Source organism: Tinamus guttatus, unplaced genomic scaffold (genome assembly GCF_059628265.1).
Source record: "Tinamus guttatus ecotype Peru unplaced genomic scaffold, ASM5962826v1 Tinamus_guttatus_pri_ptg000038l, whole genome shotgun sequence".
In the NCBI taxonomy this organism is placed as follows: Eukaryota; Metazoa; Chordata; class Aves; order Tinamiformes; family Tinamidae; genus Tinamus; species Tinamus guttatus.
Window position 1 is genome coordinate 800,057 of NW_028288572.1, and position 18,553 is coordinate 818,609.

The window sequence follows — 18,553 nt, forward strand, 5'->3', positions numbered from 1 at the left end:
AAATAATGTATTAAAGGAGAGGCAGATTAAACGGGGCTTCTCTCCCCTCTTCACACCACCACCCCCCATTTTCTTCTTGCTTTCCCTCCCTTCTCTTCCCAGCGCTGAAGGAAGCCACACTTCTGGGCAGAGCAACGGCAGAGATCACCAAGCACTTGCTAAAGCAGTTCAAGTTCACCAGGACACGTTGCGCACTATGTACTTCGCTTGACATGTTTTAGTGTTCAGCGACTCCGCGCACGACACAGTTGGGTTCACATGAGACCAGCTGCACTTAGACCAACAGATGCCCAAGCTACAGTGACAGCCAACAAGGAGGGATGCATCCTCATTCCTTTTCCCATTTGCAAGAAAGCCTTCCGTCCAGGAGTTTCAGACTTGGTTACCAACTGCAGTCTTCTACAAAACCCCACAATTGTTGGAAATGTGGCTTGCCAAAAATCTCTTGAGCTGCTTGTTACTAAACAGACCCATGTTTTATAATCAAGTCAAGAGCTGTGATCTCAGGGCTTAGGGAGAACCCCCCCGCAGAGCTCTTTGTTCAGCTGGCTATTCATCTGAATCGCTTTTAATAATTTGGAAAGATCTAATTCACACTAAAGTTGAGGGGCTGACAATGCTGTGAACTAGCTTTTAATACAAAGGAAAGCAGAGCATTTTTTTGACTATTTATGCCTTGATTATTCTAGATGCATTTACAAAACTTTATTTTCAAAAGGAAAAAGTGACAAAATTCTGATTTTTCAACTGTCTTAAAAAGATTATTCTCTGTGTGTCTGAGGGTAAATGTATTTTCTGACGCTTGTTCTTGAATGTTTTTTATTGTGCTGCATTTAAAAATGTTTTTCATAGTCTAAATATGAAATTTTAAGAAAAAAAGAACTTGTACCTAAACTTTTAATAGTTCCAGTTAGATTGGCAAAAGAAAAGGTGCCATTTAAACAAAAAATAAGAGTTTTTTTGTTTGTTTGTTTTGAAATCATACTGACAGCTAATTTTAGAATTTGTCATACAGGACTGTGACACTTAACTTTCCAAAGTCTCTAAAGAATACGGGTCTGTGGTGATGAATACAGTACAATCCTTTTTCACTGTTATGTTGGGATTAATGTAAATTTTATATATGTTTCACAGTATTAATGTGATAGACTAGATGCTATTATTTATTTTTTATTTACTAAGGAGTGCTCACTATACTTCTGTTAACATATCAAGAATGCTTTGGATTTGGAAACTCAAACCTGCTCGCGGGGACGTGGCTCTTCCAGCGCGGAGACGTGTGGCCGGCGCCGCGTGCGGAGACGGCGCCGGGGACTCGGCAGGCGCAGAGAGGGCTTTGCAGCGTCGCGGTGAGTTCGGCCTGTGCCCTTCCGGGGCCAACTCGAGCCCAGAACTGTTGGCATCTTCTTTCTCTGTTGCTGCTGGGGAGGCAGAGGTGCTCAAGCCGAGGAGGTTTGTAACTCTGAGCAAATTTGGAGACTCTGTGCAGTAAAAGATGAGTGGGAAAGGGAAGGTCACTGCGTGCAGGAGGCGTGAGGCTCTTCGGTTGCGCATCAGGCGAGGAGGAACCGCGAGAGCTCTGCCCTCCTTGTCGGAGAAGGGGCAGTTGGGAGCCGTGGGGAGGCTGTGGATCCCTTGGGAAACCTTTGCACTAACCGCGCTGCCGCGAGCCAGCTGGGAGTGCGGAGCCCTGGCGCCCGCTCAGCTCTGCCGTCTCCCATAGGAGACCCCACATGGGTGCTCTTAAAACCCTGTCCTGGCCCCGGGTTCGTTCTGCTTTCTCTCCCAGGCGCCGCTTTGGGGCATGTTTACCTCTAGCCACGGAGCTGGGTGAACAGCTTGAAGCGGGGCCTGTGCCATGTGGTGGGTGGAGGAGAACGGGTGGCTCTCGAATAAGCTACAAAACGCCCATTTTTGCTGCCTCAAAGCTCTCGGTACGGAACTCGGGGCGAGTTCAGCTCCTCACCTCGTAGCAGCGTCTTGGTCGCCGTTTCGCTGAAATAATGATGCAAAATCTGTCGCTGTTAGAGTAGTCGTGTTATTCTTGCTGTTGTTTAGGCTTCCTGGGGCAGAGCTCCTTGGTCGTAGTAAAGTTACATTAAGTAGTAAGTTTATGTTAAGTAAATTCAGACTTAATGTTATGTTGGGGTAACAGAAAGCAAAATCTGGGTCGTGTTTCCGTCTTTCTGTTTCCTACCCACCCTTTTCCCAGTGAGTAAGTTGAGCTTTTCTGTGCATTTAGCTCAGGAGGTTTCAGGATTCAGTGAAGATGTTAATTTGGCAAAGTTTTACAGATGAACTATTTTTTTGCGGACTATCCTTAGCAAGGAGGAAGCCAAGCAGCTGTTTGGAAGCTCAGTTTATTTACTTGGCTCTTCGTTAGGCAGGGACCTCTTGGATGTGACGATCCTCCTCCTGCTGCGAGGCAGCCTGGGATGAACGACTCTGTGCAGGTGGCCGCGGAGGGCAGATCCCAAGTCTTCCCTGCAAAGCAGGCGGTGGGACTGCACTACACCTAATCTGGATGGGTTTTCTGGGCTGGAATAGCAGTTGCAGCCCTTTCTGTGAGAGCAGGAGCATTAAGCAGCCCCATCGCCTTTGCATAGCTGTTGTCTCCATCTCCTATTGGGAGGAACAGAAAATTCATCCCTGGTGCAGCTTCCTTTCCCAGCTTCCTTTCCCAGAGCATGAAGACCTTGGGATGGTTATCAGCATTTCAGATGAGGGACGTTTTGACCTTTTGCAGCTTTTAAATCAAAGAGGGAGCCATGCCAAAGGCTTTATTTGCTCGCCCCCCAGCAAATGGTGAAGCAGTGAATGACTGACAGCATTTTTTTTTCTTCAAAAAAAAACTTTCCAGGAAGTTTGTGCATGGAAAAGGACTATGGCTCTGGGAAGGTCTTTAATGCAAGCAACCCCAATCTGATCCCAGAACAGCTCCCTTGTCCTTACTTTTGTCACCTCTGGCAAAAAGAGCAATATCTCAGGTAAACAGCTAAGCAGCCGCTCGAGAACGGGGAAGGGATCAAAGATAAAAAGGATGCAAGAGCTCAGGGTGTCCCCAGCTCCTGCTGTGGACCCACTAGCTGAAACCACTAACTCGGCGCGCGGCTCAGGTCAGCAATAAGCAGACGCGTTTTCCCGCCGGCCGGCGCGTGCGGAACCGCAGGGGAATTTGTCTGCGGTCGGGTCCAGCACTTAAGAGCAGTCTGAGCATCTTCCCTTCCCGTTTTCACCTCTGTGCTGCCGGAGGGTCGCTTGTCTGTGCTCGTTCTGGCTGGGTTGGGTCAGTCTTTCAGCTGCAGTAACTGGATGCTCAATTATCCACGGGGGAATCGGGGACCTGCCGTGTTGCAGAAGCTTCCCCACAGCCGCTGGCTTCCTCCCCGGGCTTGCTGCGTGACCCATTTTCCCATCACTTTGTCACCTGTCCAGGATATTAGGAAGCTGCTGTCTCTTCGGCAGGGGAAGATTCACAGCTAGTTATGTTTGAAGCAAAAAAATCCTTTATATATTTATGTGCGCGTGTATATATAAATATATATGTGTCCCCCTCATCTTTTTCCAGGTTACCTTCCCTGGTTGTTGAAGCCAAAATGTTGCTAAGATTTAGCTTTAATTCTGATTCTGTCAGTAGCTCTTACGGCTGCTGTCGAATTTTAGCCGAATCCTGTTAAGATAGAGTCAGTCTCTAAGACTGAAGCTACATTTTTCTCACGAGGATTTTGGAGGTGGCGGTTCAGGCTCCCATGTGCTCAGGTGGCTTAAAAAAGGAATGTAAAGAAAGTTCTCACTCTGTGTTCTTCACACTCAATACCAGCATATTAAAATGTCATTTTTTTTCTATTTTTCAAGTGTCCCTCTCCTACAGTCACACCTTTGGTGCGTGTCTCCTGCCAGGGTGGCTTTCCCAACCTCTACCACCCAACAACACTTGTTTTACTGTTATATTCCGTTCGCTATCGCGCTCCTGCTGGCTCTGGTAAGGAACGCTTCAAGCAAAAGGTAATTGCACTGATGATTTTTGAACTCCCTTTTTACTGTAAGGCTGTTTTTTGGCATGTGCTGTAGCTCTTGGGCAGTCCTGGGCACAGCGCTACGGATCGCGAACCCCGGAGCGCCGCGGCGCCCGTCCTGGTCGTGTTCTAGGGGTGCTGCCCTGTTCTACAGCACTGAGACACGAGCTTAGGAAACGTTGTTGAAGAGCCAAATATTTACATTGCAAAGCTACATTAAAGGCAGCACCCTTTTTTTCTTCTTTATTTTCCATCTTCATTCTGATTTTTTGCCCCTGCCTTTCGGATGCGCCGTTGTGCCGGGCAGCTTCCGCTTGCTCCGCTCTTTCTCCTCCTTAAGAGCAAATGAAATTCCTACTGGCCTAAGGGCTAGCAGGAATCGTGGCTAAACTGTCGCCAAAAATAGATAGTAGATATTTTTTTCTTCTGTTTTTTTTTAATCACCTAGTTTGGGGCAATAGAAATAGTGGGTTTTGGTTACATGGTAGGGGGATGGGGTAGGTATTTTAGGCATTTGCAGAAGATAATACGTAGGGAATAATTTACTGTAGACCTTTTTGGGGGGGAGAAATATATATTTTTTACATATTTTAAATGAGGGCATTCGCTCAGAAAAAAATAAATACATAGGGAGGAAGTTTGATATATTCTGGAGAAAAGAAACCATGCATTGGGTGCAATGAAGATGCCGGTGTGGCAAAGCTGCGTGCGCTCTCCTCGAACGCTGCCGCTCGTTTTGGGTCACGTGTTGATGCAATTTAGCAAATCTGATACATATTTGTGTGTGTATATATGCATTGTACGTGTATATGTGTTTCCTATACCAACATATGTCCGTATAGGCACACGCCTGCTGCAGAAAAGGGAATGGGGCTCCCTCCAGGAAGCTGCAAAGGCAGAAACTGATTGGGGTAATGGGCAGTTTTCCTGCCTTCAGTGGGATTGTGTTAGTTGGTCCGATAGGGAAAGGTGGCCAAAATGGGGACAGTTCCTGAGCGAAGCCCCGGATTGGGCGCAGGAACCAGAATGTATTGCCGAAATCCCTTTTTTTTTGCTATTTCATTCCCTACTTTCTTTTGGGGCGCCGCAGGTGTAGCTGAGCTCCGAACCTGTGCGTTTCCACACTCTTCTGTTGTTATTTTTGTAACTAGAGGGAAAAGAACCAAAAACGAGTGGAGAAGTGTCGTGCCGCCTGCGAACCAAAATGCAATTTTTTTTTTTTTTGAAGTTTACTCTTTTCTTGGAGGGGGGAAAAAGAAGAAAATAAAACAAGAGAAAGCCGAGCCGCGGCGATGCAGCTTGGAGCCTTAACGCGCCGAGAAGCCGCTCGGAGTCTTTCCTCAACGGATGCAAAAATTCCGGAGGCCGCTGTCGCCGCAGGCGGCTTCTCGGCCCCATCTACCTCACTTGACAGTCGGGTGCTACCGGGGGGCGGGTGCTCGGGGGGGTAGCGGCGGACCGGGTTTGGGGTTTGTTTTGGGGGCCTTGGGGTTGTTTTTGAAGCAGGAATCTGTAGTTTCAGCAACTGTTGAACTGTTTTTCGGTGTGTTGGATGAGGAAACGCGGAGTGTCCCAGCAGAGCCAGGCAAAGAGCTCCCTGGTCAGGAGAACTGTAGAGGATAAAACCCCAACCCTGCGTATGTGCATTTCGGTGTGATCTGTCCTTCTGGGTATATCTACATACACATCTACATACACACCCACGATGCCAGATGGTGTCTGTGTGTATGTATGGCCACACATAGACAATGAAGGGATACGTGTATAAGGGGGAGGGAAGAAAAACGTCATTGCGTTTTCCACACCGTTTTATATTTAACAGTTTACAATTCTGTATGTGTTTTTTCTACGCTCTAAATCTTTTTTTTTTTTTTAAAAAAAAAAAAAACTCAAATATGATTCCTTTGGGAGAAATATTAAGCTGTGATATGCTATCATTTTTTAATTGAAGGAGAAAAAAAAAAAAAAACCTTTTTACCAGTAGCAAATACAGAAAGGGGAGAGGGGGGAAATTTGTTCTATAAATCTTATTTAGTTTAAATATGAAAGGAAAAACTCTATGTGGAATAATAAAAGTGCTGACATTCCCTAGGGGCAGAACTTCCACGCTGGTTCCTAAAGCTTTCTGCTGCAGAGACTCAAACAGAAAAATTAAAAAAAAAAAAAATAAAAAAGGAAAAAAAAAATAATAAAATGCCTCTGTTAAATCTTTTTATAAATCTGCTCCATCAGGTCTTTACTTAAGCTCTATTTTCTAAAGCCTAATCCTGCTTTTAAGATGCTGCATAGAAATGATCAGCATGGTTGCACTTTCTCCGTGACGATGGATGCCCGGCAATTGGCTCACGACGAGGATTTTAGTTTTGTACCGAATTTGGGGCAGAAGGTAGTAATATTTATACAGGTACCTCAAGGAGAAAAAGAAAAAAAAAAAGCCTGAATATGCTGCATTTTGTTCCTTTATCATTTTCCGTGTAGCATTTGTTTGCCTTTTTTTTTTTTTTTTTTTTTTTTTAATGGATTTTCCTAGGTCCCTGTTTTGCGCTGGGGACCCCGGTAGTGTTTGGGGTGTCGGTTTCTGTAGTGCTCTGGAAAGTGGGATCCGGCCCCGGATGGTGGTGGGAGCAGGGGGGGCCCCGCTTGGTGTAGGGACCTCCAGGATAAGGATGCTCTACTTCAAAACAGACTATGTTGCTCATTTTTCTTAGCACCTCTTATTTTCCTCATTCTTTCGGCTTTCTCAACTCTTTTCTTTCTTAGCTATGGCCCATGCCTAGCGTTTCATTCGGGCCTTTTTCCTTCTACCATTCCGAGTCGGTGAAAATCTAACAGAAAAATGTGCAGAGATGGGGAAATTTCTTTGAGAACTGTTGAAGGAAGCTTTGAAGGCTGTGAAACTGTGCATTTCTTGTCACGTTTTTAAGCTTAGGTGGGTCCTTTTCTGAGTTCGTTTTACAGCTTGCAAGGTAAAATAGTTTGCACTACTTTTGCAATAAACTCATGAAAAAAAAAAAAACCTAACAGTTTCTGTTTTGGTTTCTTACTGTATATATATACAACTAATACTAAAGATTTAGCATAGTGTTTTTCACCTCAAAACATAAGACTTGTAACAGGCTCAGAATGCTGTAATTCCTGACAAAATAATGATGTGAATGATATTTTATAAAGTTTTGTATGGTGTCCATTTCGTTTTGCCTCATAGTATGTCAATAAAAAAGTTCCTCATCTTTATGAGCTTTGATGTGGTGCCTTTGGGGGGGATTGGGGCGCTTTTGGGGGCGTGGGGAGGAGGGAACTGCTTTTTTCTTCAATCATGTGAGTTAGAAGAGGGGCTCGGCTGCCTCTCTCATTTTGGAATGCAGGATTACTGCAAAATTTATTGTTTTAATGGCAATAAGGCTGGGGGGATGCAAAATCTGGAGCTGGTTCCCAATTTGGACACTTGGGAAGCCACCGTGGAGCCTCCTGCCTGCACTGAGGAGTGGTTGAGTTGGAGGCCTTGCTGCGCGGCAGAGGGTGCTCACTGTGCCACAGGGGTGCACCAGGGTGAGTTTTTACCGGGCTGGAAGCCAATGTTCCTCTGGTGTTTTGCAGATCTGGGCAGATGGGAGTTCACAGTCTCCTTGGGCAGCCTGGGTGAGGAGGAGCTCCCAGATTGTCAGTGCAGACATGATAAACCCCTCAGAAGAGGTCAGCCCATGTCCTGCAGCAAGAGCTGGACTCCACGTGCTCTAGCGTCCACCCGTGACCTTCAGCGGCCGTGGGAAGACGGGAACATAACAGGTACTTGGAGTCCGACAGGTAAAATCTCCCCTGTCCACGCACCTCTGCTCCCCTGTGCAATGTGTTTCCTTTAGGGGCTCCAGCCATCAGACACGACTCCCGCCAGGCCCAGCTCTCCCTGTACTTACAACAGTTAGAGAACAAGCCCACCCTTCCCAGGCATCCCACTGCCTCCAGCTTGGAAATTTCACTCGCCCATTGCTGCAGCGGTCCCAAGAGGAACGTGGGGTAGGGCAGTTTGGGGAGAAGCTTTTATATCCAACCTGCTTCCATCTCTTCTCCTGTGATTCCCTTTTTGACTTCATTTGTGACCCGGGACAAAACAACTGTCAATTTTCATACAAAACATTTATTTCAAAAAGTTTGTATACAAAGTTCTATGTAGGACTGGTGCCATTTCTGTATTAAAACACAAGCACACAAGAAAATGGAAAAATAAATCGAGCTCTACCACTCAAAGGTAGCTTGTTCGCTTGCCATTCAACCATCTACATTCAATAAACTTAAATTGTCATCCATCGGGGTAGAAAAACAGAGAAATTGCAGAAGTAGAGACTTTGCTGGAGAAAAAAAGGAAGATTCTAGATTACATATTTACATCATTACCTGACTTCCACTTTTTCCCGCCATTAGCTGTTGGGATGGATCTGATCCTCGAGCCCATTTCTGCGCAGAAACGGCTACTTAGGCTGCGTTACAAAAGCAGCTTTTTTTACAGATTTGTTTTTAAATGGGCTTGGTCCCTTGCTAATGCCCTGGCTGCAGAAAATAGGGGGGAAGGTTTGATCAGTTACTGTCATGGGATAAAAAGTCTCCCTCTTTTTCCACTCTGAGGAAAAGGCCGAACGCGGGGAAGACTCCAAGTCGAGGGAGAAAGAGCCTTGGGCCCGAAAGCTGCATTGCCCGTGAGACGTTTTTAATTTGGTAACGATTGTCTGAAGAAGAAAGTTTAAGTCACCCAAGGAACTTCGGCCATCAGATTTCCAGTAACTTCCTTCCCCGTCATGCGTCCGAGAGAAGAATTCCCTCCTTCGGCCAAGGATGAGGTTCCATTTCTAAAGCTCTTAAAGCAAAAGCAGATGGCTCAGTGTAAAAATATGTCCAGCATCTGGATTCTCAGTCACCAAAATAGCATCCTTTATACAACACAAAATGGATTCCCTGGTGAAGGAATTCTCTTAGCCTTAGGATCCGGCATCCTCGCCAACGCTTTCATCTTCATCATCATCATCCTCCTCATCTTCGTCTTCCCCCACTTCCCCATCTCGCTTCTCTTTTTCGAGCATTTTTAGATATTTGCTAGCTAGGATCTTCTTTGGCAAGATATCTGAAATGTAGAATTGCTTCTTGTATGAAAAGCTGGAATACTTAAATCATCTCATTAATACTGTTTTATCCATTATCACTACTGAAACACAGTCCAAAAGAAGCAATTAGAAATTATGATTTTAGAGAGTAACTAGAACCCTACCTTATAAACCAACTGCAAGAAAAGGAGGGAATTGCCCACTTAAGGTAGAAGTAGCTAAAGCCAAAGAAAATATTTTATAAAAGCCATTACAAACAACTGTCTTGGCTACATTTTTGGATTTGATGTAAAACATTAAAAGCATGTAAACGTAGAACTCAATTACTTAGCTTCCTTGCACAGATTTAATGGGATAACTCCCCAATTTATGTTCTGTGGAAACTGCTTCCCTGTACTCAGGTGAGCCTGTTCTGGGGAACAGTGCTGGCTCTGAAAATAACCCCGTCTCACAAACAAATAAATGTTTCTAGTGATAATTTGAGCTACAACGTTTTCCAGGAGATTAACAACGGGTAGCAGGGCCGTGTCCGCGCTATGCTATGGCATCGCCCCTTCACTCTCCCAGCGCACTCGGGACTGCCCCTCCGTCGGGGATACCTGCGAGGAACTGGAAGGTCTCGCACTCCTCGGCCGTGTGGGACAGGTCGCTGTAGGTGAGCGCGCCTTTCTCCTTGCCTCGGCCGTGCTTGTAGGAGTAGGTGGCCAGGTACTGCACGAAGAGCTCCTGGAAAGCAAAAGAGCCGCGGGGTGAGGCCCGATACGGGGCTGGCCCTGGGGGCGGGCGCCGTTCCCTCACGAGAGGCCTCAGGGCGGCGCGGCGGGGCAGCCGGTACCGTGGCCTTGGCAGTGAGGAAGAGCGCGTCCTGGTTGATGCTGGACACCTCCGGGGAGCTCTTCATGATCACGCGGATGCGCGAAAGGGGCAGCGACACGAGCCGGTTGTCACCGCCGCCACTCAACCTCGCCGCCATCTTCCCGCCCTCCCCGCGAGAGGCGGCGGCGCGGGGAGAAATGGGCGGCTGCCGCACGGCCTGCTGGGAGCTGCAGTCCTCACCGCCGTGCGGCCCTGAGAGCCGCCGCCGAACCTGGACTACAAGTCCCATGAAGCACCGCGCCGCCAGTCCGCCCCGCCAGCGGGACGTGCGGGGCGGACTGCAAGTCCCATGGTGCACTTCGTCGGGCTGCGGACGGCTGGAGGGGGAACTACAAGTCCCATGGTGCACCTCGCCCGGCTCACCGCGGCGCCCCAGCTCGTGCGGGCTCTGCGCGGCTGTGGGACCGGGATTTCCCGTGGCGTGTCAGGGACGGAGCGCGTCTCCAGCACGTGTGGGCGCCGATGATGCGACAGCCCCGGCACTTCTGTGGTTGGAGACATCTCTTGCGGTTTATAGCTTCTAAATGCAACCCCGGTCTCTCAGACAAGAAATAATCATAGAATCACAGAATCATAGAATGCTTAAGGTTGGAAGGGACCTCTGGAGATCATCTAGTCCAACCCCCCTGCACACGCAGGGTCACCTAGAGCACAGGACTGCGTCCAAGGGGGTTTTGAAGATCTCCAGAGAAGGAGACTCCACAACCTCTCTGGGCAGCCTGTTCCAGTGCTCTGTCACCCTCACTGTTAAGAAACTTTTCCTTAAGTTCCTGTGGAACTTTGGGTGCTTCAGTTTGTGGCCATTACCTCTAATTCTGTCGGTGGCCACCTCTGAAAAGAGGCCAGCCCCATCCTCCTCACTGCCTCCCTTGAGGTACTTATAGACACTGCTCAGGTCCCCTCTCAGCCTTCTCTTCTCCAGGCTGAACAGGCCCAGCTCCCTCAGCCTCTCCTCATAGGGCAGATGTTCCAGGCCCTTGATCATCCTTGTAGCCCTGCGCTGGACTCTCTCCAGCAGCTCCACATCCCTCTTGTACTGTGGAGCCCAGAACTGGACACAATACTCCAGATGTGGCCTCAGCAGGGCTGAGTAGAGGGGCAGGATCACCTCCCTCGACCTGCTAGAGATGCTCTTCTTAATGCACCCCAGGATCCCATTGGCCTTCTTGGCCATGAGGGCACACTGCTGCCTCATGGTCAACTTGTCGTCCACCATGACGCCCAGGTCCTTCTCTGCAGAGCTGCTCTCCAGCAGGTCGGTCCCCAGCCTGTACTGGTGTCTGGGGTTATTCCTCCCCAGGTGCTGGACCTTGCACTTGGCCTTGTTGAATTGCATGAGGTTTTTCACCGCCCAGTTGTCCAGTGTGTCCAGGTCCCTCTGGATGGCAGCGCAGCCCTCTGGGGTATCAGCTACTCCTCCCAGTTTTGTGTCATCAGCAAACTTGCTGAGGGAGCACTCTGTGCCTTCATCCAGGTCATTGATGAATAAATTGAACAGGACTGGACCGAGGACTGACCCCTGGGGGACACCGCTGGCTACAGGCCTCCAACTAGACTCTGCCCCTGGAGTCCCAACTTCTTTGTCACTGTTTGGTGCTGGGTCATGCCTGGAGCCAGGCAGAACCCACCGTGGTGCCATGCTGCTCCTTATCCCCTTGTGACACCTTGTGGAAACGCTCCACCTTGCTCTGGTGAGGGGAACCATGCACAAAACTTTACACAAAGGTTAAAAAAAAGACCACTGTGGTGCAGAGTGACATTTTTAAACTAACCCACGTGTATTTAAGAAGTGCATTAAGACCATTCAGAGATTGACTTATGTGTAATCAGGAAAAAAGTATTGACACTAACCATTATTTTGTAAAGGACAGTGGGAAAGTGATGGACTAGGGGAAAAATGTGTGCGTGTCAGTGACCAAAAGATGAAGCTTAGGTCAGTGTAGCAAAGCATGAACACAGCATATGGGTAAGTCACTGAAAATCTGTTTTCTGGTTACTCAATTATCAACCTAGATGGTTTAAAACCATTCAGTTGCCTACATTTATATATATTTGTGTGTTGGAAGTAGGTTAGGCTCCTATGATGCTTCCCAAATCCTTTAATCTTTCCCCAGCCATACCATGACAAGGGCTCCTTAAAATTGAGCTGCAAGGGGAGCATCATAAGAAGAATTAACTGACCTTTTGCTGCCTCAATTCATAGTTAACTCTATTTTTTTATTATGCCAAAAGTATTCTTACAATAACCAGCCAATATTTTAGCTAGTGTCATCAGACTCTGTTGTGGAAGTAAGGTTTTTAATTTCATAGTTGATTTTAAGTTAAATTGATTGCCAAGGTTCTAGATGACAGCAGATTCCTCAGCACGTCATCCCAAGTGAGCACCGGAGGAGTTTTTAATAAAAAAAACACAAAGAGGTATTGGCAGTTGACCCTCCCCCACGCGAGAAATCGCGTTTCTGCGGGACAAGCAGAGCCTGTGCCTCGCTAACTAAACATTTCCCGGAGCCATCAGCAGCATCGCCATACAGAACGGCAGCGCAGCGCGACATCGACCGTTAGCGGCCCCGCCCGCGCGCGCCGCCGACCGTTAACGGCGGCGCCGCGCGGCGGCCGCTCTGCGCATGCGCGGGCCGCCGCGCCGCGGGGGGCGTGGCCACGCCCATTGCCGTCAGTTCCGCCCCGCCCCTCCGGCGTGTCCGGCCGCGGAAGGAGGCGGGGGCGGTTCCTGTCCCGGCTGTGAGTGACCCCCCCACCCCGCGTTCCCCCCGCCCCGGTCTCGTGCCCCGCGCGCGCACACGTGGGGGGTGGGTGGCCGTTACGGGGGGCCCGAGGTCAGTGTCGTTGTGCTGCCTTTATTTTGTTTATTTACTTATTTCCCCCCTCGTTATTTACATTTTTAGAGGGTGTGTTTAAGCTGAGCGCTGGCAACGGGTCTGTTGGTCCAGGAGGTGTCAGGGGACACAAAATGTTCGGCTGTAACCATCTGCATTTAAGCTGCAGTAGTACAGTCAAATTTTAGAGCTTGCAGGGGATTTTAAGTATTTAAACGGAGAAGTAGTCGCCTAGATAAACCCATGTGTGTTTTGTTTAAATAATGGCTTCAGCTCTACTTGAAGAAGTCTTGTGGACATGTTTTTTCACTTGACCTTGTGAAAAATGTGGTTATTTAGAGCTGGTGTTAATTTATCCTTTTTTTTTTCCCTGTTTTTGGTGCTGTATTGGGGAGACAGACAGGAGAGTCCAAGTACGGCTACATGACTAAGAGCTCCTTGTGCTCTCTTTAACTTTGTGTAATTGAAAATGTAGTAGAATGCTGCAAGTAGCAAAGAGCAGTGTTTTAACTCGAAAAAGGGATAATATAGCAGTTAAGTATGAAGAAGTTCAGAGGAGCAAATAATGAACAGTGTGCAGGAATAGAATCCAAGTCCTCAAATCAGCAGGCATGGGCACTTCTGAATGCTTAAAAATAATACGTGTTTTTCTGTTATTAGCCCACAGCAGAGGGAAAATGAGTGTCCCTGACTACATGCAGTGTGCTGAGGACCACCAGACGCTCCTGGTTGTGGTGCAGCCCATTGGTATCGTGCCAGAAGAGAGTTTCTTTCGCATCTACAAGCGAATTTCAGCTGTGAGTCTCGTGAACGTGCGCGACTCCCAGCGAGTGCTGTATATCCGCTATAGGCACCACTACCCGCCGGAGAACAACGAATGGGGGGATTTTCAGACGCACCGCAAAGTGGTGGGGCTGATAGCTCTTACGGAGTGCTCCTCCGCGAAGGAATGGCCTCAGACCTTCGAAAAATTCCATCTCCAGAAGGAAACGTATGGCTCGACGCTGTACGATTCCCGCTTGTTTGTCTTCGGGCTGCAAGGGGACATTGCAGAGCAGCCGCGCACAGACGTGGCCTTTTACCCCAGTTACGATGAGTGTGAGACTGTGGAGAAGAGGATAGAAGATTTTATTGAATCCCTCTTCATCGTGTTGGAGTCTAAGCGACTTGACAGAGCCACGGATAAGTCCGGAGACAAGATCCCGCTTCTCTGTGTTCCTTTTGAAAAGAAGGACTTTGTGGGTCTGGACACAGATAGTAGGTAAGCAGCTATTTTTATCAATGGGTAGGTTTTGAAAAACACATTTGGCTATTGTTAGCCTCTAGAATAAACCTACTAGAAAAGACAAACCGTAATTTGTTACCGCAAAGACTGTGAACCTATTTTGTTGTGTGTGTCTGTTGTAATTTAAGAGAATTTAATTTATTGTCTTACTGTATTTCGTGTCTTGCGTTTAGCTGTATAATTATTTATGAGGCTAATCAAATAGTAGGATGAAGTTGCAGAAAAGATTTGACAGATTCCACTGCAATGAGACTTCTTATTGAAAATAAATACTTTATGGATATACAGTGCTAATAAATTCAGTTAACATTAACAGAATTCATTTTATATTTTTGTGTAGTATTTGTCTGATAATGCTTAATATATTTTTCATGCCGTGAAATAGTGGTCATATGATTTTGCTGACCGAGTTTATCATCTTGCCCTATCCTTCTTATGTTCCTTAATTATTTGGTGACCTTAAGCCATCTTGCTTTGCTACCATTCCATTCACAATTTTTATCTTTGTGAAGAGGATTTGTCTGTGTTAAAGTTGTTATTATAATTATTATTTGTAATTCATATCATGTCATTCCCACCTAATTGTTTGCATGCTCAGTGTTCAGGTTTTAGTGTAACCAAGTTCTGGTATTAGAGATTAGTAATTCTGGGTTAGCTACAGGCAGATGCAAAATCTATTTCATTCCACTGTTCAAAGGCAAATCCAAAGTAAGAAATCAAACATCTTCCTATCATCTTGGAGAAGAGAGACCTGGAAATACATTATTCCCACATAATAAGTGTGGGAATAATGTATTTCAAATCAGTGTTTTACGTTTGTCTCTGGTAACCTGAGCAAATGGCCAACACCACCTTCCCCCTGCTGCAGATCCTCTTTGGTGCTGTACAGTTATTTCCAACTGTAGATGCTCTTTCAGTGTTCTGGTTAGTCCCATTAGCAATATCAATTATTATGGTGTTCTTTTTTCCATGGGCAGCATGGGCAGTAAAGTTTTGTAGGCTAGATTTTTTTGGAGACCCTTTTAGTATCTTGGCTTTAGTTACTCAGTTTGGATGAATTTTGGATGACCGTAATCACAAAAGTTCCATGCTTCTAATCAAGAAAGCTGTGACATTTTCTGAAAATTCTTTGCCTTAATATCAGAATTAATTTTGCTTTCTTTTTTTTTTTTTTTTAAGTAGCATTCTTCCAAAGGTTAAAATTACGTATTGTAGAATTACATATTTATGAGCATTGACTGGGGTATTAGTGGTCCAATATTTCCTGTGAAATTCTGCAGTGGTAGGAGTTCAAATAACAAGGTGCATATTTATCCATATATATCTGAGAAGAAATTTTGTGCTATTACACTGAAATCTGGAAACAAACGTAGTGTCATGCCTCAACTCTTTGCAAAATACAGGGTGCATGACCTTTTCCTCCCTCATGTGTTTAGGAAGAATTAAGCAGTAGTTTAGATATGCATACAACCTTGTTGAATGGCTTGAATACTAAATAGATTTTCAGTAAGTCTGTGTCAGTGGACGTCGTTTAACTAAGAAGTGCTTTCTGAACTTAACACCTCAAAGTAAAAATGATGAATATCCTAATCTTTCCTCTTCATCTGAAAAAAAAATTGTTTTCCATTTTTTTTTAAATGCTATGGAATTAGAGCTTCTGATTATTTTAAAACTTGGACAATATATAATAATATATACAAGCTGAATAAAAAATCTTGCTATTCAGTTTAGTATTTTGCATTAGGCAGGAAACTAAGCAGATGTTCTAAGTATGTAATTGGATTTTGTAACAGACAGGAGAAATGTATGTAATCCCAAATGCATGGGGATAACATTCCCTATTGGAAAAAAGGCACCTTTAAGAAAATCTGTTGTCCCTGATGCATCTCTCTTCCTCTATGGTCTATTTAGCAGGAATTCAGGAGTGTGAAATGTGATTCAACTGAGATCAGTCTATTAAATGAAAACAACTTCTAAAACATTTTAAAACTTCAAAAGGACTTGTACTTAAATCTTTAGATGTGAAATACGACTATATCTCATTTTATTACTTGAGTTTCAAGACAAGCTTTTCATTGTAGAATATTCTCTTTTGTAGTGACTGGTTCCCTAAATAAGGGGAAATGATTGCTTTAGGTCATAATATGGAGTTTGAGAAGAGACCTTATTACACTTGAGTCCAGTTTCTGTCTTGGTAAAATGTTGCTTTGTATGATTCTGTGCAGTGAGGGACTAATGGTTGTCTAAGTACTTGGAATGCATAAGAAAGCATCTAAGAACTTTCTTTTTTTTGTTATTTTAATCTTTGAGAATAATGAGTTTAAAGAATGAAGTTGTTATTGAGATAGAACAATGACATAGCCTCTTCTAGACAGAGAGAAATTTTTAAAGGGGAAAAGGCAAATATTGTCCCTTTAGTCTTTTTATATCCTGTTTTTATTCTTCCTCACTTTCATTGGGTGGTGTATCCTGACTTTATAGTCACTGATACAGTAACTGCCCTCAGTTTCCTAAATTAAAAGGATGGAAGCTAGTGCTTCTTATGGACAGTACCCATCTTTGCTGCTGTCATTGTGGTTGTCTGCTCAGTGTAAATAAGCATTTGTTTTCCATCAGTTTCTAAGTTTTTGAAGTAAAATTTGTAGTCTTTAGCAGAGGTCTCAATGGATTTAGCTGAGGGTTACAGCAATACTCCAATAAGCCAGGTTGGCATTTTGACTGAGAAAATGTTAAGAAGTTTTATGGGATTTATCTTTTTTTTTTTTCCAACTGAAAGACTAATTAAAACTACTCAACTTTTAAAATCTCTTAAATAGACTTTTCTCCAATGGTTTTATGGTAACATACTAAATGAGACCTATTGTTGTGATTTGAACTGGATGAATAGGATTGATATTTTGTCTTGCCCTGTTTATGAAACTGACATTAGTATGAAAACTTCATATTTGCTGGAAGGTTGCAGAAACCTAATTGTTGTCTTTTGGATGTGTTGTTTGTAAGTTTTATGAACATGATTTAAGCTACTTTTTGCGTAAGATTCTGAGGAAAGGTGCACTTGATCTTTGTCTTTTGACAGGTTGTTTGTACATTGAGCCAATGGGATGATATTACCAGAATACATATGGAGACAGTAATATAGAAAAAAACATTGTGTGATTATCTGTTGAATAACTTTTCTGTCTGGTAAAAAACTTACATAACAACTTTACCTAGCAAAAATAATGCAATCCCTATTGGTGAGTCCTAAAAAGTGCTGAAGAAATAGCAGAAAGCTGTAGGACTGAGAGTCTGAACTGGGTTTAACTGCTGGAGGAACCAGCCATCATGTGATCTTGGCAAATCAGTTAATTTTCTTGTCTTTCTGTTCTTTGTCTGCAGATGGCATACAATATTGTCACAGGGCTGCTGAGAATAGTTGAAAAAGTTTTTTTCATTATTGGTTGCTCTTGGTAGTTGTTTGCAGATTAGGAACTGGGAATGGACTCAGATTAAAGGGAATGGAATTACATAGTCTCCTAGGAACATATGGTTATAATCTTATAATTTATATAACCTTTTTTCATAGTCTTCCAAAGTTGAAATAGGGAAACATGCTTACCAGAAATAGTATAGTAGGGTTATAGCTAGAATGTGCTATTTTAGAGAAAATTTCCATGTTCTTCATCTGTATTACTGAGTATAATATTGTGCGGCCCTATTCAAGATGTAGGGTAAGACTTTCCCTTTGAAATCAGTCCATTCTTGACCATCTTGACAAATACCATTTGCTTAAGTTTTCTGTGGCCTTTCTGTTTTCAGTTAAAAAATCCTCTGCATGCTTGTATTTATAATCTTTCTACATAAGCTCATTTTAAATGTTTATGTCAGTCTGTGTGTTAGGATTATTTTTTTAATACTCTAGGGCATCTATTTAATACTATTGAGTGATGAGAAAGTCAAACTATTTGTAAAAATCTGTTTTTCTAAGTAGTATAGTTGGTGGGACTTGTTCACTGATCTGTCAAACTTTGTGATACTTAAGTATGTGTATGTGGCTGTTAATTTTCTTTGTGTTCTTTGTCTTTCTAATTTTTGTTTTGTTCCTTTCTTTTTTTCTTCTTCTCTCATACTGCCCTGTGAGTTTGTTGTTGGGTCTAAAAAGGTAGGCCGTGATCGTGTATGTTTAAAAATAGTTAGCTTTCTTCCATGTCCTGGCTTTCCACTCTGCCTTCATTGCATAGTTTAGTATTGCTTTTTATATTTGTTTTTCACTACCTACAAAAATTATTGCTGCCTGGACCCTCACTACTGTGGTTGACCCCTTTTGGCACATTTGGCAATTGTATTTGATAGCAATGCTGAATTTTTTTGTAGGACACAATAATTTGCTTAGGTGTCTGCTGGCCTCTGGAATTTGCTTTCTTGTTCAAACTCCGAAACCATTAAGCTATTGCTGCCTGTGTTTGGTTT

General features: G+C 44.6%; 3 protein-coding genes across 3 annotated transcripts in view; 2 read left to right on the forward strand and 1 right to left on the reverse strand.

The window, feature by feature from the left end:
• The window catches only part of AGO2 (argonaute RISC catalytic component 2), a 44,655-nt gene extending 43,816 nt beyond the window's left edge, over window positions 1-839 (forward strand). The window contains exon 19 of the mRNA XM_088534905.1: window positions 103-839. Coding sequence (XP_088391031.1) covers window positions 103-211 — 109 coding nt within the window. The 3' untranslated portion in view covers window positions 212-839. The remainder of the gene's footprint in view (window positions 1-102) is intronic.
• Window positions 840-8,880: 8,041 nt separating this feature from the next.
• Window positions 8,881-10,099, reverse strand: CHRAC1 (chromatin accessibility complex subunit 1). Its single transcript, XM_088534784.1, has 3 exons — window positions 9,945-10,099; window positions 9,709-9,835; window positions 8,881-9,129 (listed from the first exon to the last, which is right to left on the reverse strand). Exons 1-3 carry the CDS (start codon window positions 10,080-10,082, stop codon window positions 8,987-8,989), a joined length of 408 nt encoding a protein of 135 aa, XP_088390910.1. The 5' UTR covers window positions 10,083-10,099; the 3' UTR covers window positions 8,881-8,986.
• Window positions 10,100-12,675: 2,576 nt separating this feature from the next.
• The window catches only part of TRAPPC9 (trafficking protein particle complex subunit 9), a 359,903-nt gene continuing 354,025 nt past the window's right edge, over window positions 12,676-18,553 (forward strand). Inside the window, exons 1-2 of the mRNA XM_010225586.2 lie at window positions 12,676-12,724; window positions 13,480-14,080. Of these exons, the coding sequence (XP_010223888.2) occupies window positions 13,497-14,080 (584 nt within the window). The 5' untranslated portion in view covers window positions 12,676-12,724; window positions 13,480-13,496. The remainder of the gene's footprint in view (window positions 12,725-13,479; window positions 14,081-18,553) is intronic.